Genomic DNA, 26,884 nt, shown 5'->3' with positions numbered 1-26,884 from the left:
GGTACCGTGATAGTTTTTCACTTTTAGCATTAAATATTTTTGTTTGACTCAGTCTGCATTTTCGGAATCCTGATATGTTGGATAGGAATAATGCCTCACCCACATACTGGCAAGTCTAAACGTAACAGTTTCCTGCAAAAATTCTTGCAGGTTATCAGACTACATAAGAAATACACTCCAAGTACACACTTTAAACTTTTGTGGACTGATTCATCCTTATGGTTTTCCAATTGTCTGTATTTTCAGTGTCTTGCGGTTTCTGATTCTGCAAGTTTCAGCTTTTGTAAATAAGTCAGACAGTATTTTAGCCTGAACATAATGCTGTTACAATGTTGTCTTTACAGTCATTTGAAGTAGACAAACACATTATCAGGCAGCTCAGCCTCTGGCATTCTGTCCCTTTCATTGTACCTGTAATAGTGAAAATCTTAGTGAAAATCGTGGTTCATAGCTCTGCTTTGTTTATGGAAACTGTCTTTCACAGAATCAAACAGAACAGGAGGCAGCCATTTGATCTATCGTGCTTGCGCTGGTTCTGTAAGAGCTATCTAATTAGTCCCACTACCTTGGTCTTTCGCAGAAAAATTTTCCTTCTCAAGTCTATATTCAATTCCCATTTGGAAGTCTTCTGCAGCAAACATAGAAGAATTGTAAGGAAACTTGAATCATAATACTTTTTTCTGAGAGTCTTCAATATTTTAAAAGCCTCCCTGTTCATCTAGCATCTTTACATTTTTGATTTTTTACAATGACATTTGTTTTTAAACTACACAGTCTATTACTCTTGTTCATAGGAAATAGGAGGCGGCCATTTGGCCCGTTGAGCCTGCTCCACCATTCAAACAGACCATGTCTGATTATCAACGCCATTTTTCCCCACTATCCCCATATCCTTTGATGTCATTAGTATCCAGACATCGTGATTTCTGTCCAGAACATGCTCAATGATTGAGCTTTCAAAGCACTCTGGGGTACAGAATTTCATAGATTCACCACCCTTTGAGTAAAGAAATTCCTCCTCATCTCAGTCTTAAATGGTCTGCCCCTTATTCTGAGACTGTGTCCCCTTGTTCTAGACTCACCAGTCAGATGAAGCATCCTATCCACATCTACCCCGTCATGCCCTGTAAGAATTTTATAAGTTTCAATGAGATCACCCCTCATTCTTCGAAACTCTTGAGAATACAGGCTTAGTTCTGCAATCTCTCTTCAAAAGACAATCCCGTCATTTTAGGGATTAGTCTGGTGAACCTCCATTGCGCTCCCTATAAATATAGCCTTCCTTAGATAAGGAGACCAAAACTGTACACAATACCCCCAGTGCAGTCTCATCAAGGTTCTATACAATTGCAACAATACATTTTTACTCCTGTACTCAAATCCCCTTGCAATGAAGGCCAACATACCACTCGCCTTCTTAACTGCTTGCTGCACCTGCATACCAGCTTTTAGTGACTCATGAACTAGGACACCCAGGTCTCTTGAGACATCAACACTTCCCAACCTCTCACCATTTAAGAAACATTCTGCCTTTCTATGTTTTCTACCAAAGTGGATCACTTCACACTTATTCACATTTTAATCCATCTGCCATGTTCTTGCCCATTTACTTAGCCTGTCCAAATCCCCTTTAAGCCTCCTTGCATCCTCAACTTACATTTCCTCCTAGTTCTGGGTCATCTGCAAATTTGGAAATATTATAATTGGTTCCCATATCCAAATCATTTATATAGATTGTGAACAGCTGTGGCCCAAGCACTGACCCTTGCGATACCGCACGAGTAACAGCCTGCCATCCTAAGAATGACCAATTTATTCCTACTCTTTGCTTTCTGTCTGTTAACCAATTCTCAATCCATTGCAGTATATTAACCCAATCCCATGTGCTCTAATTTTGTTTACTAACTACATCTCTTTCAAACTTAATGCAGAATTCTATCATACTGTGGTCACTATTTCCTAATGGCTCCTTTACAGCAAGGTTATTAATTAGCCCTTTCTCAATATTTAATACTAAATCTAAAAGAGCCTGATTCCTAGTTGGTTTCTCAACATACTGCTCCAGAAACCCATCTCCAGGAATTCATCCTCCACGACATTAGTGCTAATGAAGTGGCCCATTATTACTTTATTGCCCACGCTACATGCAGCTCTAATTTCATGATTCATACCGTGCCCAACATTACTATTGTTTGGTGGCCGATAAACAACTCCCACCAATATTTGCTGCCCCTTGCTGTTTCTTAGCTCAACCCAAACCGATTCTACATCTTGCTCCTTCGATCCTCTCTCACTAATGTACTGATCTCGTCCCTCAACAGCGCTACTCCACCTTCTTTTCTCCTCCACCTATCCCTCCTAAATGACGAATATCCTTGAATATTTCAGTTCCCAGTCCTGGTCACCCTGTAACCACGTCTCCATGATGGCAATTAAATCATACCCGTTTACCTCCATTGTGCCTTCAAATCATCTGCCTTATTGCGAATGCTGCGTGCATTGTTTAGAATGCCCTTAACTTTGTCTTAACACTATTCCTCATTCTGATCCTATTTGATGCTTGCCTTTGTCTCGTCTGCCTTCTAATTTCACTTCCTACTTCCTGTTAACAGTTTTGCTTCCCTCCAATCTGAGCTCCCTCTTAGGTTCCCAACCCCCAGACAATTCAGTTTAAACCCTCCCCACAGCACCAGAAAATCTCCCAGCGAGAATGTTAAGAATCAAGACAAAGTGGCAGTATAGCTGAAACTCTATCCTCTGAAATCATCTTGGGGGTGAAAAATCCTCCAAGAAATGCATAAATTTAGTCCCCCACAAATGTATAAGTACTCAAAGATTTTTTTAAAATTTATTTTGAAGATCCATAGTTATCTCCTCCCCTCCCCAAATGCTTGCTCACTAACTTTTCTCCCAACTTCCCCTCCTCTCGTAAAGCTCTTCATTCCTGAGGACCTGCCTTCTGCACCATCTATCACTTTGCTGATCCAACTTCTCGCCACAGAACTGCCGCATTCCAATTGCTGTCGAAACCTTGACTCACATCTAGTCACTTAAAGGCTCACCTGTTCCTGCATTCACCTCTCCTGTCTCCAGAGTGCAGTGGATAATACAGTGTCAATTTTACAAAACAGGTGGTAAATATTTTTCTGCTTAGTGTTAAATGTTTATTTAGCCCAGTCCATACCTTGCCTTGGATTTAAACAAAATAGTTTAACCAGATAAGGCTAATTAACATTCATCATGCCATCTAGCCATGCAGATCAGTGACTGTAAAAGTTAATTTTACAATTAGTTATACCTGTTGCCACCACCTACATATAAACTTTCTTTGTAATGCCACATAAAATTTAAAAATAAGATGCTTTTCTTCTCCTCCCTATAAAAGGCAGTGAATGCCTAAGATACAACTCCACTGACACCTCATCCAAATGGGAATTACTCATGCATGACCTTTAACAAAGAGATAAGCAGACTTTTCCATTCAGGGAGACATCAGATCAGAGCCCTCTCCTGCTCTCAGTTGTAGCCCATTCACTTCCACTTTCCAGCTGGGACCTACTTTTAAGTGCAGATAGCAATCAAGAGCAGGATTTGTGGCTGACTACTCTCCAACCCAGGTGAAATGGGGCCAATTGCAGACCCCTATTGTCATCCTATGGGATCAGGTAATTTAGGACATTGAATGTGGAACTATTCCGATGTATGGATAGAATAGTCAAATTTATTAACCATTAGGAAACGTATAGATGTGGGACATAGTCCTTAAGTTCGAAATCAAAAGTACTGAAAGAACATTGTTATACAATCACTAGCCTGAGAACAATAGAAATTTAGACTGATGAAGGACCCACAGATCAGAGTTACACAGGTGGTTTTATATCACTTTTTAGCCAGGGGAAATGAGCTATATGTATGCAGCATAAAATTTTACAGCACAAAAAGGCGGCTATTCAGTCCTTATGCCTTCTCCAACATTGAGTTATTCAATGAACCTCGTCTCCTGCTATTTCAGATTTTACATTTCAAAAATTAATCAATTTCCCCATTTAAAAAATTCTGCTTCCTTCTTTGTTTCCAGTAAGGCATTCCATGTCCTAATATACACCATATTATAGCATGGAATACCCTTAGCTTACTTCACATGCACTGAGCTCCACTCATTTGAACCTGAATATCAGCTAAGTTAGCCAGCGATGACTGTGAAGTTTACATGGTATGGTATTATCCCAGTCAGTAGTCTTCCACTCTTGTGGAAATTTGCACCTGAATTACACTATACAGTGAAGCTAAAGAGAAGTCAAAACTACTCTGCATAACAAAATCTGTACGGTACAACTGGCGTTGAAAAATATTAAACCATGGTAATGGGTAATAATACTGCTACAGAACAGCACAGCAGTGGTTATATATTCTAGTTCCATTTCTGTTAAGGAGCTGTTTTTGCTGCAATGTCATTAGGCATCTTTGTAATGAAAAACTAACCTCAATACCGAAAAGTGATCTTAAAACAGGTTGTTCTCTTTGGAGCCGAGAAGGTTAGGGGGAGATTTAAGAGACGTGTTCAAAATCACGAAAGGATCTGACAGATTAAAAAAGAAACTGTTTACAGTGGCCGAAGGATCAGCAGCCACAAGACACAGATTTAACTTAACAAGTAAAACCAGAGGTGAGATCACGAAGCGTAGAATGGTTAGAGTCATGGAAGGACACTATTCAGCCTGTGTTGGATCTCTGCAAGAGCAATTTATCTAGTCCCACTCCCCCACCCTTTCCCCATAGTACAGCACATTTTTTTCCTTTCAGATACTTGTCCAATTCCTTTTTGAATGCTACAATTGAATCTGCCTCCACCACCTATTTCAGAGCGTAATTATTCACTGCGTAAAAAGAAGTTTCCCCTAATGTCCATACGAGCATACGAATTAGGAGAAGGCAGCCATTCGGCCCCTCGTGCCTGCTCCGGCATTCAATACGATCATGGCTGATCTGTTTCTGACTCAAATTCCACAGTCCCATCTAACCTCGATAATCTTTGATTCCCTTGCCTAACAAGAATCTATCTACCTCCGCCTTAAAAATATTCAATGACCCCGCCTCCACCACCTTCTGAGGAGGAGAATTCCAAAGTCGCACAACCCTCAGAAAAAAAATTCTCTTTATCTCAGTCCTAAAATGGTGACCCCTAATTTTAAAACAATGCCCCCAGTTCTGGACTCACCAACAAGAGGAAACATCCCCTCCACATTCACCTTGTCAAGACTGTTCAGGATCTTACATACTTCAATCAAGTCTCCCCTCATTCTTCTAAACTCCAGAGAAAACAAGCCCAGTCTGTCCAACCTTCCCTCATAAGACAACCCCATTATTCCAAGTATCAATCCAGTAAACCTCCTCCGAACTGCCTCCGATGTATTTACATTCTTCCTTAAATAAGGAGACCAAAACTGCACACAGTATTCGAGATGTGGTCTCACCAATGCCCTGCATAACTGAAGCATAACGTCCTTATTTATATTTTCAATTCTTCTCTTCTTTATTACTTGCTGTATCTGCATACTAACTTTTTGTGACTCATGCATTATAACATCTAGATCCCTCTGCACTTCAAAATTTTTACAGTCGTTCTCCATTTAAGTAATACTCTGCTTTTATATTCTTCCTGCCAAAGTGAACAATTTAACATTTTCCCACATCATACTCCATCTGCCAGATCTTTGCCCACACACTCAACCTATCTATAACGGTCTGCAACCTCCTTAAGTCCTCTTCACAACAAACTTTCCTACCTATCTTTGTGTCATCTGCAAATTTAGCTACCATGCCATCATTCCCCTCATCGGAGTCATTAACATAAATTGTAAAAAATTGAGGCCCCAGCACAGACCCCTGCGGGACTCCACTCGTCACATCCTGCCAATCAGAAAAGGACCCATTTATGCATGCTCTGTTTTCTGCCAGCTAGACAATCTTCTATCCATGCTAATATCTTACCTCCTACAACATGAACTCCTGCTTTGCACAATAACCTTTCATGTGGCACCTTGTCAAATGTCTTCTAGAAATCCGTCTGGTTCTTCTGCTAATTACTTTAAACCTTTGCCCTCTAGTGCTCCACACTTCCACCAATAGGAACAGTTTGTCTCTAGAACCCTCATGATTTGAATACCTCCATCAAATCTCCTCTCAACCTTCTCTGTTCTCAGGAGAACAACCCCAGCAATTAGAAAAGCTAATAGAAGGCTATCGTTTATCACGAGGTGAACTGAATACAAAAGTAGGGATGTTATGCATTAGTTATACAGGGCATTGGTGAGACCAAATCTGGAGTACTGTGTACAATATTGGTCTCCTTATTTAAGGAAGGATGTAAATGCATTGGAAGCAGTTCAGAGAAGGTTTAATAGACTAATACTTGGAATATCTTACGAGGGAAGATTGGACAGGCTAGGCTTGTATCCGCTGGAATTTAGAAGAGTAAGAGGCAACTTGATTGAAACATATAAGGTCCTGAGGGGTCTTGACAGGGTGGACGTTTCCCCTTGTGCAAGAATCTAGGACTAGGGGTCACTGTTTAAAAGTAAGGGGTCACCCATTTAAGACAGATGAGGAGAAATTTTTTCGCCCAGGGTCGTGTCTTCGTAATTCTCTTCCTCAAAAGGCGGTGAAAGCAGAGTCTTTGAATATTTTTAAGGCAGAGGTAGACAGATTCTTGATAAGCAAGGGGGTGGAAGGTTATCGGGGATAGGTGGAAATGTGGAATAATCAGTTCAGCCATGAACTTACTGAATGGTGAAGCAGGCTCCAAGGGCCAAGTGGCCTACTCCTGCTCCTAATTCGTATGTTCTCCAAGCAACCAACCTAACTGAAGCGTCCCATCCCTGGAACCATTCCTATAAAAACAAAGTGCTGGAAATACACGGAAGGTCTAGCAGCAATGGGGGGGGGGGGGGGGGGGGAGAGAAAGAGAAAGAGTTAATGTTTCAGGTCGATGACCTTTCATCTGCACTGGCAAAGCTTAGATATGTAATAGGTTTTGAGCAAGTGAAGAGGTTGGTGGAGGACAAGAACAAAAGGGAAGGTCTGTGATATGGCAGAGGGCAGGAGAGATTAGATGACAAAGATGCCATATAACAAAAGGCAAAAGGCGTGTTAATAGTTGTAGTAAAAGACATAGCGTCTGTCCAGAGTGTGCTAATGGCAGAATACTGAACAGCTCCCATTCGAAAGCAAAAACATGAAAAATAGGAACATAGGATGTAGGAATAAAAACAAGAAATGCTAGAAATACTCAGCAGGTCTGGTAGCATCAGTGGAGAGAGAAGCAGAGTTAACGTTTCAGGTCAGTGACCTTTCATCAGAACGTAGGAGCAGGAGTAGGCCATTTGACCCTTCAAGCCTGCTCCGCCATTCGATAAGATCGTGGCTGATCTGGTTGTGGTCTCAACTCCACTTTCCTGTCTGCCCCCCATAACCCTTGACTCTTTGTCTATCAAAGATCTATCTTATTCGGCCTTGAATAAATTCAATGACCCAGCCTCCACGACTTTTTGGGGGAAGAGAATTCCACAGACTAACGACCTTTTGAGAAAATGAAATTCTCTGCATCTCAGTCTTAAAAGGGAGACCTCTTATTCTTAAACTGTGTCCCCTGGTTCGAGTCTTCCCCACAAGAGGAAACATCCTCCCAGTATCCACTCTATCAAGTCTCCTCAGAATTTTATGTTTCAATAAGATCACCTCTCTTCTAAACTCCAACGTATATAGGCCCAACCTGTGCAACCTTTCTTCATAAGATAAGCCCTTCATCCCCAGAATTAGTCAAATGAACCTTCTCTGAACTGCTTCTAACACAACTATATCAGTTTTCAAATAAGGAGGCCCAAACTGTACACAGTGCTCCAGATGCGGTCTCACCAAGGTCCTGTACAGCTGCAATAAAACTTCCCTACTTTCTGAAGAGTCACTGACCTGAAACGTTAACTCTGCTTTTTTCTCCACAGATGCTGCCAGACCTGCTGAGTGTTTCCAGCATTTCTAGTTTTTATTTCAGATTTCCAGCATCTACAGTATTTTGCTTTTATTTTATTCCCTACTTTCATACTCGATCCCCCTTGCAATAAACACCAATATTCCATTCCTAATCACTTCTTGTACCTTCATACTAATCTTTTGCACTTGATTTACCAAGACACCCAGATTCCTCTGTACCAAGTTCTGCAATCTCTTTCCATTTGAACAGTACACAGATTTTCTATTCTTCCTGCCAAAGTGGACAAGTTCACATTTTCCTACGTTATATTCCATCTGCCAAATTTTTGTTCACTCACTTAACCTATCTATATCTTTCTGCAGACACTTTACATCCTCTTGACAACTTACTTTCCTTCCTTTCTTGGTGTCATCGGCAAATTTAGCTACCATACATTCGGTCCCTTCTTCCAGGTTATTGATATAGATTGTAAATAATTGAGGCCCCAGCACTGATCCCTATGGCACTCCACTAGTTACAGCCTACCAACTCAAAAATGACCTATTTATCCATACTCCGATTCCTGTTAGCATGGATAAAGGACTAGTTAGCTAATATGTTATCAGGTGTTCTTATCTTGTGCCTTTGATGTAGCACCTTATCAAATGCCTTTTGTAAATCTAAGTACACCACATCTACTGGTTCCACTTTATCCACCTTGCTTGTTACTTCCTCCAAGAATTCTAACATGGTTAAAAAAAAACCTACAATCAAAATGGGGAAATGTGCCAGTCTTAAACTTGTTTTTCATGTTTTTGCTTTCAGACAGAGCTGCTCATTATTCTAGCTTTAACACTCAGTCTCTGGACAAATACTTTGTCTTTTATCACAACTATTACCACTCCCTTTGCCTTTTGTTTTATGACACCTTTGTTATTTAATTCTCTCCCACCCTCTGCCCTATCACGGACCTTCCTTTTTTCTCTTCTTCCTCCCCCACCCCACCCCCACTTTCACTTGCTCAAAATCTATTACATTTCTAACCTGTGCCCGTTCTGATGAAAAGTCATCAACTCTCTTTCTTCACAGATGCTGCCAGACCTGAATATTTCCAGCACTTTGTTTTAATTTCAGATTTCCAGCATTCACAGTAATTAACTTTTATTTTCGCACCATTATTCTAAATCTTTTCTCTACCCGTTCGTCCAGTTGATGCTGAACAAATGTTTCATAAAGATTCAGATTTCCACATCCATAGTATTTTGCTGATGTTTCATCAACTTCCTTGTTTTTGCACTCAATACCTCTATTTATAAAGCCCAGGACCCTGCCTGCCTTTTAAACCACTTTCTCAACCAGCCCTGCCACCTTCAACGATTTATGTACATATACCCCCAGGTCTCTCTGCTCTTGCACCCGCTTTAGAAATGTACTGTTTATTTTGTATTGCCTCTCTTCATTCTTCCCACCAAAATCTATTGCTTCGCACTTCTCTGCATTAAATTTGATCTGCCATGTGTCCGCCCATTCCAGCAGCCTTGTTTGTGCCCTCTAGAAGTTAATCATTATCCTCCTCACAGTTCACTATACTTTCAAGTTTTGTGTCAACTATAAGTTTTGAAATTGTGCCCTGTACACCCAAGTCAGATATCAAGAAAAGCAGTGGTCCTTGCATCTCCAGGGAACACCACTGTATATCTTCCTCCAGTTCGAAGAAGAACTGTTAATTCTCCAGTCCTCTGACACCACCACTATATTCAAGGAAGATTGGAAGAGTTTGGCTATCTCCAGTTTCCACCCTTACTTCCCCAAATTAGTCATTTAGTACTTCAGCCATGACCTCTGCCCCCATGCGAAGGTCTCCTTTTGGTTCCCAATTGGCCCTACTCTTTCTCATACTACCCTTTTACTATTTACGTGCCTACAGAAGACTTTTGGATTCTCTCTTATGTTAGCTGTTGGTCTCTTCACATTCTCTCTTTGCCCCTCTTACTTCCTTTTTCACTTCTCTGAACTTTCTATATTCAGCTTGGTTCTCACTTGCATTGTGAATTTTTTTTTCTGAAAAGGTGGTGGAAGTCAATTCAGTAACTTTCAAAAGGGAATTGTATAAGTACTTGGATTAAGATATGCAGGCTGTAGCGAAAGTGCAGGGGAGTGGTACTATGTGGATAGCTCTTTCAAAGAGCCAGCAGAGGAATGATGGGCCGAACTACCTTTCGTGTGTATCAGTTTGATGAGCATAGATTCTATGATGTTACAATTGCAGGAAAAAACTCAGTTGGATGTTTCTCTCATGCAAACATCAAGTAGAACCCAGAGAACCAGTAATCAATATTAGAAGTTACTGGGTGACAAGTCAGGTTGGTACTGGGAGTTTCTGGCAGCAACACCACAGTGACGAGTTTTGCAATCTGTAGCAGTTGAACTAGTGGGAAAACACCACAGATAGCCAGGGTAGATTTACATTGACTGGCCACGAGCAAGCCCTAAGGGAAATAATATTTTAATTCCGAGGCAGAGAGGGGGAAGAACCACAGACAAATGGAGACACAGAAGCCAGAAAATTGAAGCAAAATACTGTAGATGCTGGAAATCTGAAATAAAAACAAAAAATGCTGGAAATACTCAGCAGGTCTGGCAGCACCTATGAAGAAAGAAGCAAAGTTAACATTTCAGGTCTGTGACCTTTCATCAGAACTGGCAAAGGTTAGAAAAGAATAAGGTTTTAAGGAGGTCAAGGGGGCGGGGGTGGGGGAGAGAACAAAGAGGAAGTTGTTTGATAGTCTATTAATAGCAGACTAATGAGCAGCGGCCCCAAACACTCCTTTCAGGTGAAGCAGAAATTTACTTGTACTTCTTTCAACTTAGTATACTGTACTCACTGCTCATAATGCGGTCCCCTCTACATGGGGGAGACCAAACACAGATTGGGTGACTGCTTTGCGGAACACCTCCACTCAGTCCAAAAGCATGACACCGAGCTTCCAACTGCTTGCCATTTTAACACTATCCCCGGTCTCATGCCAATGTTGCTGTCTTTGGCCTGCTCCAGTGTTCCAGTGAGCATGAACGCAAGCTCAAGGAGCAGCACCTGATCTTTCGATTAGACACTCTACAGCCTTGCGGACTGAACATTGAGTTCAATAAATTCAGAGCGTGACTGGCCTTTTATTTTTTAACTATGTGCCTGCTTTTCATGTAGTCAGAGCTGCTCAGTAGTCTGTTATTAACACTCTCTCTGGACTAATGCCTTGTCTTTCACCACAAGCATTAATGCGCTCTTTGCCTTTGTCACACGATAGCTTTGTTATTTAATCTCTCCTGCCCTATCCAACACCTTCCCTTTTGTTCTCTCCCCCTCCCCTTCACTTGACAGAACATTGATATTTTGCCAAACACTATCTAATGCTTGGATCCATTTGGTATGCACTAACGGAATATTCACATGAAATTTAAACATATTTAACTTCAAACAATAACAAAGCCTGTATTTCCAAGAAAGTAAATTGATGAATTGCATTGGTTGATGACTTTGCATCCCATGTTACTGAGCTTCCTTCTGGATGGTTGCTAGGTTAAGTGCTATCACAGAAATGGTATTATGCTCGTCGTGTTTCTATTCAGGCCGAGAATGTGATGCAAATCCTACAATACCACTTTCTACTGTGCCAGACTCTGCCACACAACTTGCAGCCAGCTGGAGGTTTTGCATTCCACTGAATGCTCGGTGCTGCCTTTTTCTCTTTGTTGTGAAATTTGAAAAGGCACTCCGTGCATTCAATTCCTCAATCTTACTTGTAAAACTGCCTGATCATACATGGCAAGTTTTGTCAGCAGGAGAAACTAAAGCAAGAAAATGCAGCCTAACTGCATCTTCCTATTGCATAAAAGGGTTTTATGGGGACTTAATTTAAGCTCTGGCTCCTACCAATTTTAGAATCAAACAATGCAGGATTTTTTTTTAAAACTGCATTTATGTGACCCATTCACTTTTCATCTGTGACTAGTCTGGCATGGCAGATGTGGTATTGCAGAACTTGAATCATATTCTTAGCCTGAATGACTGTATAAATTATCAACTCCTTGCACCCCTGAGATACTTCTAAAAAGGGGCTGTTGTATCTGGGTATTTAGCCTACTATTCACCCAATAGGATCTCCTCTTCAGGCAAGATCATCAGCCCTATAGGATGACTAACATCTATACATAGAGCAAACCAGTAAGAAATAGTGGGACCAGACATTGGCCTTATATCTGGTGGGTTGAGTGTTGCCATTTTTGTTTTATTTGTCCTTAATTGTTGTGCAATGGACAGCAAGGTGCACTGGATAAAATTTAATCACAGATACTTTTTCCAAGTGCAAGCAGTCCTGTTGTAACAGGGGGAAAAAAATGAAAGATTTTAACAAAGTAAGTGACCTGCTACTTTTAAACTCAGTCATTATGTTACTGCTGTAAACAGCTAGAAAATAAAGTCAGTATACTTCAAAAGGAGATGAAGTGGCATGATCCTTACCATCACTCTTGGGTTGACTGCTTGGTTGAGATTTATTTCCTGGTGGATGGTTGCTAGGTTACAAATCAACACCAGACTTAATTTTTGTTCAGTGAATCAAGCTCTGTGAGTGAACTGAAATGGCAATTTATCATAGCTTCCCCCTCTCTAAAATGAATCAGACCGAACTAGAAAGCTGCAACTTACCAAGAATGCACTGAGTATAGATCTAGTTCTGAAACATACTTCATGAAGCCACGACAGTATGCTGTCAGTAACAAGGACTAAAAGGTTTCCAAAAAGCACATGATTATGCTGGTGCACTGTTACATCATTTTCCAGGTTTTCATTGTTTCATCTTGAGATAGTCCAATTAACTCCAGGAACATTACAGTACTACATTTTAAGAAAAACTAATTTTTTTTTTGTTAGAGATACAGCATTGAAACAGGCCCTTCAGCCCACCGAGTCTGTGCCGACCATCAACCACCCATTTATACTAATCCTACACTAATCCCATATTCCTACCACATCCCCACATATATTTCCCTACCACCTACCTATACTAGGGGCAATTTATAATGGCCAATTAACCTATCAACCTGCAAGTCTTTGGCATGTGGGAGGAAACCGGAGCACCCGGAGGAAACCCACGCAGACACAGGGAGAACTTGCAAACTCCACACAGGCAGTACCCAGAATCGAACCCGGGTCCCTGGAGCTGTGAGGCTGTGGTGCTAACCACTGCGCCACTGTGCCGCCCTCACGCCGTAATGCTGTACTGTTACTAGTTATGCTTCTCTTTTCCCTTCCCCAGCCAAAGTAATTATGAATGCCAGCCTCAAAGTGCCTACAAAACATACAAGGTCAATCTTTAGAACTGCATGAAGGCATCAAATGTCTTCTCAGTTATTTTACCAACCATTGTTATCAAGCTTCAAATGGCAAATTAAACTAGCTTTGTCTTCCATTCTTTGATTGGTGAGCGATATACCAATTGCTCACAGGGAAGATTAATGGTCAAACTGGCAAATTTATTTTCACTCCGTCCTCTCTTGAAGGCTAATCTCTTGCTGCAGTGCAGCTATACATGCACTGGACATGTTCCAATTGGCCACCAATCACAAAATGAACCTGAATAGAGAGTATTAAAGCCTGGCTCAGGTATAAAAGTAAAACCTGGGCCCAACCCGACCACAGCCAACCCAAACCCGGCCCAAGCCTGAATGCTGGGCACAGAATATAGTCCCGTCCTGACCCCGACACATGTAGTCAGGTTTGGGTCAGGTAACCAGGCTTTAGAGTGTCAAGAGGCTTCTCGACCACAGCAGGCTTTACAACACAGTCTAAACCTGCTTTTGCCATCCACAGGTGCCAAGCAGGGTTCACTGAATAATTATCACGAATGAGAATCTAAAATTTACTCATCATAGGGCTCAAAAGATAGTTGCACTATTGTTTTATTTTAGGTCAAATGAAAGATGATCAGTGGGAGGTGTTCAAAATATAATTTGTGATACAGAACCCCGAAGAGGCAAGAGCTCTACCTGCTAAAAACACAGCCAGAGACAACTAACGAGTAAGGGCCAACATAAAACTAAAAGAAAACTCATACAAAAATAGCACAGATCCTGGTGAACATGAGAAAAAAGGAACAGCAAAGGGTGATAAAACAGGTAGTAAGACATATAAAAGAGATTTTGAAAAGAAATTTGCAAGGGATATCAAAATCAACGAACAAAACTCAGAAAACAAAACAATATTCAGAACAAGGTGGTCAGGTACAATGTGGGCCCTTTAAAAACAGAAAATGGTATTATAAATGAAAATAAGGAAATGTCAGACATGTTGAATAATTACTTTCCATCAGTATTTACTGTAAAGGTAGAGGTCAACATGCTGCACATCCCAAGGAAATTAATATTGTTTCAGAGACAAGGAGTCACCAAAATTCTTCTTTGGCCTCCTCGTCTCGGGAGACAATGGGTAAGCGCCTGGAGGTGGTCAGTGGTTTGTGAAGCAGCGCCTGGAGTGGCTATAAAGGCCAATTCTAGAGTGACAGACATTTCCACAGGTGCTGCAGATAAAATTGGTTGTTGCGGCTGTTACACAGTTGGCTCTCTCCTTGCGCTTCTGTCTTTTTTCCTGCCAACTGCTAAGTCTCTTCGACTCGCCAAGCTTTAGCCCCGCCTTTATGGCTGCCCGCCAGCTCTCACGATCACTGGCACTGACTCCCACGACTGGTGATCAATGTCACAGGACTTCATGTCGCGTTTGCAGACATCTTTAAAGTGAAGCCATGGACGGCCGGTGGGTCTGGTACCAGTGACGAACTCGCTGTACAATGTGTCCTTGGGGATCCTGCCATCTTCCATGCAGCTCACATGGCCAAGCCATCTCAGGCGCCGCTGGCTTAGTAGGGTGTATATGCTGGGGATGTTGGCCGCCTCGAGGACTTCTGTATTGGAGATACAGTCCCGCCACCTGATGCCAAGGATTCTCCGGAGGCAGCGAAGATGAAATGAATTGAGACGTTGCTCTTGGCTGACGTACGTTGTCCAGGCCTCGCTGCCGTAGAGCAAGGTACTGAGGACACAGGCTTGATACACTTGGACTTTTGTGTTCTGTGTCAGTGCGCCATTTTCCCACACTCTCTTGGCCAGTCTGGACATAGCAAAGGAAGCCTTTCCCATGCGCTTGTTTAATTCTGCATCGAGAGACAGGTTACTGGTGATAGTTGAGCCTAGGTAGGTGAACTCTTGAACCACTTCCAGAGCGTGGTTGCCGATATTGATGGATGGGGCATTTCTGACATCCTGTCCCATGATGTTTGCTTTCTTGAGGCTGATGGTTAGGCCAAATTCATTACAGGCAGCCGCAAACCTGTCGATGAGTCTCTGCAGACACTCTTCAGTGTGAGCTGTTAATGCAGCATAGTCAGCAAAGAGGAGTTCCCTGATGAGGACTTTCCGTACTTTGGTCTTCGCTTTTAGACGGGCAAGGTTAGATGAGTGAATAGAAAGCCACATATGCAAGTTTGCCAATGCCTCAAAGCTAGACGGCATTGCTAGCAGTGTAGATAGAAGCATAAAATCAGAGATATTGTTAGATGAAGTGAATGGGAAAAATTAATTTCAATACAGGCAAGTTTTTTTTTATGCATTCACGGGATGTGGGCATCGCTGGCCAGGCCAGCATTTATTGCCCATCCCTAATTGCCCTTGAGAAGGTGGTGGTGAGCTGCCTTCTTGAACCGCTGCAGTCCATTTGGGGTAGGTACACCCACAGTGCTGTTAGGAAGGGAGTTCCAGGATTTTGACCCAGCGACAGTGAAGGAACGCGATATAGTTCCAAGTCAGGATGGTGTGTGACTTGGAGGGGAACTTGCAGATGGTGGTGTTCCCATGTATTTGCTGCCCTTGTCCTTCTAGTTGTTAGAGGTCGTGGGTTTGGAAGGTGCTGTCTAAGGAGCCTTGGTGCATTGCTGCAGTGCATCTTGTAGATGGTACACACTGCTGCCACTATGCGTCGGTGCTGGAGGGAGTGAATGTTTGTAGATGGGGTGCCAATCAAGCGGGCTGCTTTGTCCTGGATGGTGTCGAGCTTCGAGTGTTGTTGGAGCTGCACCCATCCAGGCAAGTGGAGAGTATTCCATCACACTCATGACTTGTGCCTTGTAGATGGTGGACAGGCTTTGGGGAGTCAGGAGGTGAGTTACTCGTCTCAGGATTCCTAACCTCTGACCTGCTCTTGTAGCCACGGTATTTATATGGCTACTCCAGTTCAGTTTACGGTCAATGGTAGCCCCTAGGATGTTGATAGTGGGGGATTCAGCGATGGTAATGCCATTGAATGTCAAGGGGAGATGGTTAGATTCTCTCTTGTTGGAGATGGTCATTGCCTGGCACTTGTGTGGTGCGAATGTAACTTGCCACTTATCAGCCCAAGCCTGGATATTGTCCAGGTCTTGCTGCATTTCTACACAGACTGCTTCAGTATCTGAGGAGTCGCGAATGGTGCTGAACATTGTGCAATCATCAGCGAACATCCCGACTTCTGACCTTATGATTGAAGGAAGGTCATTGATGAAGCAGCTGAAGATGGTTGGGCCCAGGACACTACCCTGAGGTACTCCTGCAGCGATGTCCTGGAGCTCAGATGAGCTCAACCACAACCATCTTCCTTTGTGCTAGGTATGACTCCAGCCAGCGGAGGGGTTTCGCCCTGATTCCCATTGACCTCAGTTTTGCTAGGGCTCCTTGATGCCATACTCGGTCAAATGCTGCCTTGATGTCAAGGGCAGTCACTCTCACCTCTGGAGTTCAGCTCTTTTGTCCATGTTTGAACCAAGGCTGTAATGAGGTCAGAAGCTGAGTGGCCCTGGCGGAACCCAAACTGAGCATCACTGAGCAGGTTGTTGCTAAGCACGTGCCGCTTGATGGCACTGTTGATGACACCTTCCATCACTTTACTGATGATTGAGAGTAGGCTAATAAGGCGGTAGTTGGCCGGGTTGGATTTGTCCTGCTTTTTGTGTACAGGACATACCTGGGCAATTTTCCACATTGCAGGGTAGATGCCAGTGTTGTAGCTGTACTGGAACAGCTTGCCTAGGGGCGCGGCAAGTTCTGGAGCACAGGTCTTCAGTACTATTGCCGGAATGTTGTCAGGGCCCATAGCTTTTGCAGTATCCAGTGCCTTCAGTCGTTTTTTGATATCACGCGGAGTGAATCGAATTGGCTGAAGTTTGGCATCTGTGATGCTGGGGACTTCAGGAGGAGGCCGAGATGGATCATCAACTCGGTACTTCTGGCTGAAGATTGTTGCAAATGCTACAGCCTTATCTTTCGCACTGATGTGCTGGGCTCCTCCATCATTGAGGATGGGGATATCTGTGGAGCCACCTCCTCCAGTTAGTTGTTTAATTGTCCACCACCATTCACGGCTGGATGTGGCAGGACTGCAGAGCTTAGATCTGATCCGTTGGTTATGAGATCGCTTAGTTCTGTCTATCGCATGCTGCTTATGCAGTTTGGCATGCAAGTAGTCCTGGGTTGTAGCTTCACCAGGTTGACACCTCATTTTGAGGTATGCCTGGTGCTGCTCCTGGCATGCCCTCCTGCACTCTTCATTGAACCAGGGTTGGTCTCCTGGCTTGATGGTAATGGTAGAGTGGCGGATATGCCAGGCCATGAGGTTACAGATTGTGGTTGAGTACAATTCTGCTGCTGCTGATGGCCCACAGCGCCTCATGGATGCCCAGTTTTGCATTGCTAGATCCGTTTGAAATCTATCCCATTCAGCACGGTGATAGTGCCACACATCATGATGGACGGTATCCTCAATGTGAAGGCAGGACTTCGTCTCCACAAGGACTGTGCGGTGGTCACTCCTACCAATACTGTCATGGACAGATGCATCTGCGGCAGGCAGATTGGTGAGGACGAGGTCGAGTAGGTTGTTCCCTCGTGTTGGTTCCCCCACCACCTGCCGCAGACCCAGTCTAGCAGCTATGTCCTTTAGGACTCGGCCAGCTCGGTCAGTAGTGGTGCTACCGAGCCACTCATGGTGATGGACATTGAAGTCCCCCACCCAGAGTACATTTTGTGCCCTTGCCACCCTCAGTGCTTCCTCCAAGTGGTGTTCAACATGGAGGAGTACTGAGTCATCAGCTGAGGGAGGGCGGTAGGTGGTAATCAGTAGGAGGTTACCTTACCCATATTTGACCTGATGCCATGAGACTTCATGAGGTCCGGAGTCGATGTTGAGGACTCCCAAGGCAACTCCCTCCCTACTGTATACAATGCCACCACCTCTGCTGGGTCTGTCCTGCCAGTGGGACAGGACGTACCTGGGGATGGTGATGGCAGTGTCTGGGACATTGTCTGTTAGGTATGATTCCGCGAGTACAACTATGTCAGGCTGTTGCTTGACTAGTCTGTGGGACAGCTCTCACAACTTTGGCACAAGCCCCCAAATGTTAGTAAGGAGGACTTTGCAGGGTCGACGGGGCTGGGTTTGCCGTAGTCGTTTCCGGTGCCTAGGTCGATGCCAGGTGGTCCAACCGGTTTAATTCCTTTTTTTTTAAATAGACTTTGTAGCGGTTAGATACAACTGAGTGGCTTGCTAGGCCATTTCAGAGGTCATATAAGAGTTAACCACATTGCTGTGGGTCTGGAGTCACATGTAGGCCAGACCAGGTAAGGACAGCAGATTTCCTTCCCTAAAGGACACTAGTGAACCAGATGAGTTTTTACAACAATCAACAATGGTTTCATGGCCATCATTAGACCAGTTTTAATTCCAGATTTTTATTAAGTTCAAATTCCACCTTCTGCTGTGATGGGATTCGAACCCATGTCCCCAGAGGAATACCCTGGGTCTCTGGGTTACTAGTCCAGTGATAGTACCACTCCGCCACCGCCTACCCTTTGGACCTAAAAGCACTGACCAAAGTACTTTCTAAACAGTGAAAAGTTAGTAGTGGAGGTCCAGAGAGTCCATGTACCTAGATTAAAATGCCATGCACAAGTACAAAAAAAACCAAAAAGGCTAATGGAATGCTGGCTTTTACATCGAGAATACAAGGGATTAGCAGCCCTGATGCACCTTTGCAAAGCTCTGGTTAGACAACCCCTAAAGTACTGCGTTCAGTTCTGGGCACCATACCTTAAGCTTTGGAGTAAGCACAGCGTAAAGTTACCAGAATGATACCTGATCTCGTAAAGGTTTGAATCTCTTGCAAATGGCAATTAATGCTAGGTCAATTGTTAAATCTATATCTTTGGTTCTGTTAACCAAAGGTATTGGGGGCATGGGGCAATGACGGGCATATGGAGTTAGGTCACAGATCAGCCATGATCTCACTGAATGGTGGAACAGGACATGTCTTTTTTGGTGTTTATGACCAAGCACTAATTTTCACTTTTCTATCCTTTCTATCTGATCTTTCCTTGGCCCCCTCCAATTTCTCATCTACATGCTGCCCTTCGGCAACATCATCCAAAGGCACAGAATTAGTCTCTCGCTTCCTCCACTGTTGCTATATTATCAGACTGCCTATCCGACTTCAGTACTGGGCGAGCAAATATTTCCTCCAATTAAATATTGGGAAGACTGAAGCCATTATTTTCAGTCCCCGCTCCAAATTCTGCTCCCTTGCAACAGTCTGAGATTAAACGAGTCTGTTCGCAACCGTGGTGTCACATTAACTGAAACGAGATTCCGACCTCATATTCATACCACTAAGGCCACCTATTTCCACCTCCGTTACATCACCCGACGTCGCCCCTGTCTCAACTCATCTGCTGCTGAAATCCTCAGTCACGCCTTTGTTACTTCTAGACTTGACCATTCCAACACACTTCTGGCTGGTCTCCTACATTCTACCCTCCATAAACAAAGTTATTCAAAACTCTGCTGCACGTGTCTTAACTCGCACCAAGTTCCACTCATCTATCACCCCTGTGGCACAAAGGAAGATGGCTGTGATTTCTGGAGATCAATCAACTCAGTCCCAGGACATCACTGCAGGAGTTCAGCAGGGTAGAGTCCTAGGCCCAACCATCTTCAGCTGCTTCATCAGTGACCTTTCCTCCATCATAAGGTCAGGGGTGGGGAAATTTGCTGATGACTGCACAATGTTCAACACCATTCATGACTCTTCAGATACTGAAGCAGTCCGTGTCCACATGCAGCAAGACCTGGATAACATCCAGGCTTGGGCTGATAAGTGGCAAGTAACATTCGTAGCACACAAGTACCTGGCAACGACCATCTCAACCAAGAGAGGATATAACCATCTCCCCTTGACTATTAACATCCGGGGAGTTACTACTGACCAGAAATTGAGCTGGACCAGCCACAGAAATGCTGTGGCTACAGGAGCAGGTCAGAGGCTGTGAATTCTGCGGCAAGTAACTCACCTTCTGACTCCCCAATGCCTGTCCACCATCTACAAGGCATAAGTCAGGAATGTGATGGAATACTCTTCACTTGCCTGGATGGGTGCAGCTCCAACAACACTCAAGAAGCTCGACACCATCCAGGACAAAGCAGCCCGCTTGACTGGCACCCCATCCATCAACTTCAACATTCACTCGCTCCACCACTGAATCACAGTGGCAGCAGTGTGTACCATCTACAAGGTGCACTGCAACTCATCAAGGCTCTTTCAACAGCACCTCCCAAACCCCCAACCTCTACAACCTAGAAGGACAAGAGCAGCAAATGCATGGGAATACTATCACCTGTAAGTTCCCCTCCAAGTCACACACCATTCCGACTTGGAACTATATTGCCATTTCTTCACTGTCGTTGGGTCAAAATCCTGGAACGCCTACCTAACAGCACTGTTGGTGTACCTACACCCCAAGGACTGCAGCAGTTCAAGAAGGCAACTCACCACCTTCTCAAGGGCAATTAGGGATGGGCAATAAATGCTGGCCTAGCCAGCAATGCCCACATCCCCCGAACGAATAACAAAAAATATTAAGCGCCCAGTCCTCACCATTTATAAACTAAGTTTGTTATTGCCACTATATCATATTCTCACAACCTTATTCACCACACACCTTCTTAGTCTGCTCCTTTCTAATATGGTACTACTTCCTTCTCAAATACTCTCAGGTAGATTGCAAAGCATTAAGGTAGATAAGTCCCCAGGGCCTGATGGGATCTACCCCAGAATACTAAGGGAGGCAAGGGAAGAAATTGCTGGGGCCTTGACAGATATCTTTGCATCCTCATTGGCTACAGGCGAGGTCCCAGAGGACTGGAGAATAGGCAATGTTGTTCCTTTGTTTAAGAAGGGTAGCAAGGATAATCCAGGAAATTATAGGCCGGTGAACCTTACATCAGTGGTAGGGAAATTATTAGAGAGGATTCTTCGGGACAGGATTTACTCCCATTTGGAAACAAACAAACTTATTAGCGAGAGGCAGCATGGTTTTGTGAAGGGGAGGTCGTGTCTCACTAATTTGATTGAGTTTTTTGAGGAAGTGACAAAGATGATTGATGAAGGAAGGGCAGTGGATGTTATCTATATGGACTTCAGTAAAGCCTTTGACAAGGTCCCTCATAGCAGACTGGTCCAAAAGGTGAAGTCACACGGGATCAGAGCTGTCAAGATGGATACAGAACTGGCTCAGTTATAGAAGACAGAGCGTAGCAGTGGAAGGGTGATTTTCTGAATGGAGGGCGGTGAGTAGTGGTGTTCCGCAGGGATCAGTGCTGGGACCTTTGCTGTTTGTAGTATATATAAATGATTTGGAGGAAAATGTAGCTGGTTTGATTAGTAAGTTTGCGGACGACACAAAGGTTGGTGGAGTTGCGGATAGTGATGAGGATTGTCAGAGGACACAGCAGGAGACTTGGGCGCAGAAATGGCAGATGGAGTTTAATCCGGACATATGTGAAGTAATGCATTTTGGAAGGTCTAATGCAGGTGGGAAGTATACAGTAAATGGCAGAACCCTTAGGAGTATTGACAGGCAGAGAGATCTGGGCGTGCAGGTCCACAGGTCACTGAAAGTGGCAATGCAGGTGGATAAGGTAGTCAAGAAGGCATACGGCATACTTGCCTTCATCGGTCGGGGCATAGAGTATAAAATTTGGCAAGTCATGCTGCAGCTGGACAGAACTTTAGTTAGGCTACACTTAGAATACTGCGTGCAATTCTGGTCGCCACACTACCAGAAGGACGTGGAGGCTTTGGAGAGAGTACAGAAGAGGTTTACTAGGATGTTGCCTGGTCTGGAGGGCATTAGCTATGAGGAGAGGTTGGATAAACTCGGATTGTTTTCACTGGAACGACGGAGGTGGAGGGGCAACATGATAGAGGTTTACAAAGTTATGAGCGGCAGGAACAGAGTGGATAGTCAGAAGCTTTTTCCCAGGGTGGAAGAGTCAATTACTAGGGGACATAGGTTTAAGGTGAGAGGGGCAAAGTTTAGAGGGGATGTGCGAGGCAAGTTCTTTACACAGAGGGTGGTGAGTGCCTGGAACTTGCTGCTGGGGGAGGTGGTGGAAGCAGGTACGATAGCGACGTTTAAGAGACATCTTGACAAATACATGAATAGGATGGGAATAGAGGGATACGGTCCCTGGAAGTGCAGAAGGTTTTAGTTTAGGCAAGCATCAAGATCGACGCAGGCTTGGAGGGCCGAATGGCCTGTTGCTGTGCTGTACTGTTCTTTGCTCTTTATGCACCTGACTCCTCTTTTCAACTTTTATATGCTGCTGCCACGTCCCTCCCATTCAGTTTAAGCCATCCCGAACACAACTAATAAACCTCCCCACAAGGACATTGGTCTCAGTCTAGTTGAGGTGCATTACATTCCAAGCTTGGCATGGTGGGATAAGAATTCAACCTTTGGCTTACTAGTTCAGCATAATGACCACAACACCTAGTGTGTTTTTTAAAAAAAATTGTATCCATGTGGCCACCGCTGGCATTTATTGCCCATTCCTTGAGGGCCTGAGGTGGTGATGGTGGTGTAGTGGTTTTGATTTTTTTTACATTCTTCCATGTCGCTGGCTGTGCCAGCATTTGTTGCCCATCCCTAAATGCCCTTGAAAAGGTGACAATGAGTCACCTTCTTAACTGCAGCAGTCTTTGGGGTGTTGTAAGGGAGTACCAGGTTTTTGACTGAGCAACAGTGAAGGAACGGCGATATATTTCCAAGTCAGGATGGTGTGTGGCTTGGAGGGGAACTTGCAGATGGTGGTGTTCCCATACCTCTGCTGCCCTTGCTCTTCTAGGTGGTTGAGGTCGTGGGTTTCGAAGGTGCTGTCGAAGGAGGCTTGGTGAGTTGCAAGAGTGCATCTCGTACACGCTGCAGCTACTGTGCAATGGTGGTGGAAGGAGTGAATGTTGAAGGTGGTGGATGAGGCGCAGATCAAGCAGGCTGCTTTGTCCTGGATGGCGTCAAGCACCTTGAGTGTTGTTGGAGCTGTACTCATCCAGGCAAGTGGAGAGTATTCCATCACACTCCTCACTTATACTTCATAGATGGTGGGCAAGCTTTGGGGAGTCAGGAGATGAGTTACTCACTGCAGAATGCACAATCTTGACCTGCTCATGTAGCCACAGTGTTTATATGGCTGATACTACCTTCTGAAGTGGCCTGTTTGGTTGTAAGAGTCAACCAAGCTGATGTGGGACTGGAGTTATATGTGAGCCAGACTGGATAAGGTCAGCAAATGTCCAGGCACTAGTGAACAGTCGAGCTTTTACGACAATCGAACAGCTTCCGGTCATTTTTACCAATAGCAACTTTTTATTTCCAGATTTTCTTTTTTAAAATTGGATTCAAATTCTCAAATTGCCATGATGGGATTTGAATTCACGATTATTTTGGATTAGTTTGGGTCTCTGGATTACAAATCCAGTACCATAAACAGTGCACTTACCTTATCCCATTTGTAAGTGGGTCAACAAAAATAGTCGTCTAATTGGTTGTATAACTACAACAAACAATCCTGTTTGTAAGTACTGTTCAGTTTATGCAAAAATGCACTCAACTTGATGTTTGGCATAAGCTTGAGTGTGAACATCACCAGAGGCTGGGATTCAAACAAACACAACGCGTGGCTCAACCTCAGACCAGTAATATGCTATGCCACCAGACCCCAACTACCACACATTAAAATATCTTTAAAACTGCTTTTGTACTGCTGCCCATTTTGATCAGAATTTGGAAGATGGTTGGTCATGAGCTTGCTCCATGTAATTACATTACTAAATCTACATCTCTAATCCCAAACAACAGAATCACAGTCCTAGCTTTCCAGCACTGGGACGAGGGGGCTAGATTTAATAATGCAAACATATGGAACCAGCTCACAGATGATAGTCTTCTGCAATCCAACCTAAATATGCGCAAGTGTAAAAGTGCTGCAAGTTAATTGCCTGATAATACGGTGAAAAACTACCGGGATATCAGAAAATGCTGACACAAGAGCAGAGTTTGGAATTCTGATAACCCTTGGGGAGGATTTAGAGACTACAAAAACTATTGCATCAAAATTCCACAAGCCCAGCCCATCGTAGTTGTTAAGGAGGTTTCCACTTGAAGATGCACATTGCTTTTAAAATATTATTTTGGAAGCTGGTATCAACAGCTGAACCATGCAAGAAGCAATTACTGTTCGTCTATTTACATAAGGGATAGAATCATAGAAAGTTTACGGCATAGAAAGAGGCCACTCGGCCCATCGTGTCTGTGCTGGCAAACTCTGGATTACTCAGGAGATTAGAACAGATGCAAGAGGAAAAACTGACTGCACACATTTTTACTGTTCAAGAATGTAGTCCCGAAATTATGTCAAATGTGTTTAGCATAGCGTGAAACTTTATGAACAATACTGAAACAGATTACTTACTGTTTTCTATTGTTGGGTCATAGGAGTCCACAAACTGCCCTTCAACAAACTGAATGGTCAATGAGGATTTCCCTAAAGGAGAAACAGATAAACATGAATACCAAGTCATCTTTTCCTGAAAGACTATGTGAAATAATGCAAGTATTTACTTCCAATTATCTCACTTTTTATAAATCATATTTAGCTCTCTGCCCCTACGTCATGCACATCAGCATGTCATTTGAATTATATTCTAAATGCTGTCTCAGATCATTAAACCACTTCAGTCTGGTAACAGACTATTAAATGTAATCATGTCACAATTCTATCTTGCATTTGCTTCAAGTACACTTTTGCCATTTCTAACTGCTCATATTAATAGAGACTAATGAACTCTTTAAGACCAATAAATAGATTTTAAAAGAATACAGTTACTTTTCTAAAAAAAAGAGAATTTTCTATCGATACAGTACAGCATAGTGGTAATATTACTGGACGAGTAATCCAGAGGCCCAGTCAAATGTTCCAGAGACGAGTTCAAATCCCACCAAGGCACCGGTGGGAGAATTTAAATTCAATTAATTAACAAATCGGGAATAAAACAACAATCATGAAACGACTGGTTTGTTGTAAAAACCTACCTAGTTCACTCATGTCCTTTAGGGAAGGAAAGCTATCTTCTTTGCCCAGTCTGGCCTACGTTTGACTCCAGATCCACAGCAATGAGGCTGACTATTATCTATACTCTAAAATGGCCTTGCAAGCCACTCAGTTGTATCAAACCGCTACAGAAAGGTCAAAGAAGAATAAAACCAGACGGACCACCTGGCAGTGACCTCGGCATCAGAAATGACAAAGGCACAACCTGCCCAGTCGACCCTGCAAAGTCCTCCTCACTGACATCTGGGAACTCATGCCAAAATTGGGAGAGCTGTCTCAGAGACTGGTCAAGCAACAGCCTGATAGTCATACTCATGGAATCATATCTTAAAACCAATGTCCCAAACTCCTCCATCATCATCCCTGGGCATGTCCTATCCCACCAGCAGGACAGACCCACCAGAGGCAGCACGCAGTTGTTTACAGTCAGGAGGAAATGGCCCTGGGAGTCCTCAACATTGAATCCGTACCCCATGAAGTCTCATGGCATCAGGTCAAACACAGCTAAGGAAACCTCCTGCTAATTACCACCTACCAACCTCCTTCAGCTGATGAAGCAGTACTCTTCCATGTTGAACTTGGATGAAGCACTAAGGATTGCAAGGGCACAGAATGTATTCTTGTTCAACGACTTCAATGTCCATCGGCAATAGTAGCTCGGTAGCACCACTACTGACTGAGCTGGCAGAGTTCTGAAGGACACAGCTGCCAGACTGGGCCTGCAGCAGGTGGAGAGAGAGCCAACAAGAGGGAAAGCATAATTGGCTTCGTCCTCACCAATCTATCTGTCGCACATGCATCTGTCCAATACAGTACAGGTAGGAGTGACCACCGTACAGTTCTTCAGGAGGCAAAGGGCTGGATTTTCATTGAGTTGGGAAACAGGAACCAGGTCTGGCTTTGAGGCAGAAACCCGCCTCCTGTGGGAAACTGATTCAGACTGCAATTTTCAAAGGGTAAGCCCTTCACTAGTGTGGAGCTTCCTGCCCACTTAAGAGCCAGTGGGATTGAAAATGGCAGTGGGTCAGCTCAAGTGTGGGGCTCATGTAGACAAACTCCAATGGCAGCCATCACTAAGGCTGCTTGTTGCCCTGAGGAAGTGATCAACCTTCCACAGCACAGGAAAGCGAGATGTCACAAGGGAGCTAGAAGCCTGACACGAGGAGCAGGGCAGACCCTCACTTCATTGATGCCCATCTGGATCTAATGCTGGAGCCCGAGGGAGGTCTTCTGCCCAGATGGTGGCAGGAGGCGGCCACCTCATCATGCAGCAGCGGCATCTCTCTGTTCAGTGTTATCTCCCTCCACCCTTCTTCCTCCTCCCCCGATGAGCTGTTTCCTTCCAGGGCCTCACTGTCCTCAAGGACCACACCTCGCTGGAGGGCTATGTCATG

General features: G+C 43.9%; 1 protein-coding gene across 1 annotated transcript in view; it reads right to left on the bottom strand.

Annotated features, from left to right (window-relative positions):
* The window catches only part of rheb (Ras homolog, mTORC1 binding), a 149,739-nt gene that overhangs the window by 51,498 nt on the left and 71,357 nt on the right, over positions 1-26,884 (bottom strand). Inside the window, exon 2 of the mRNA XM_068015097.1 lies at positions 24,852-24,923. Coding sequence (XP_067871198.1) covers positions 24,852-24,923 — 72 coding nt within the window. The remainder of the gene's footprint in view (positions 1-24,851; positions 24,924-26,884) is intronic.

The sequence above is a fragment of the Heterodontus francisci genome, chromosome 2 (genome assembly GCF_036365525.1).
Source record: "Heterodontus francisci isolate sHetFra1 chromosome 2, sHetFra1.hap1, whole genome shotgun sequence".
Classification (NCBI taxonomy): domain Eukaryota; kingdom Metazoa; phylum Chordata; class Chondrichthyes; order Heterodontiformes; family Heterodontidae; genus Heterodontus; species Heterodontus francisci.
Note: the sequence above shows the minus strand (reverse complement) of the source record. Positions and strands in the feature narration are given on the sequence as shown.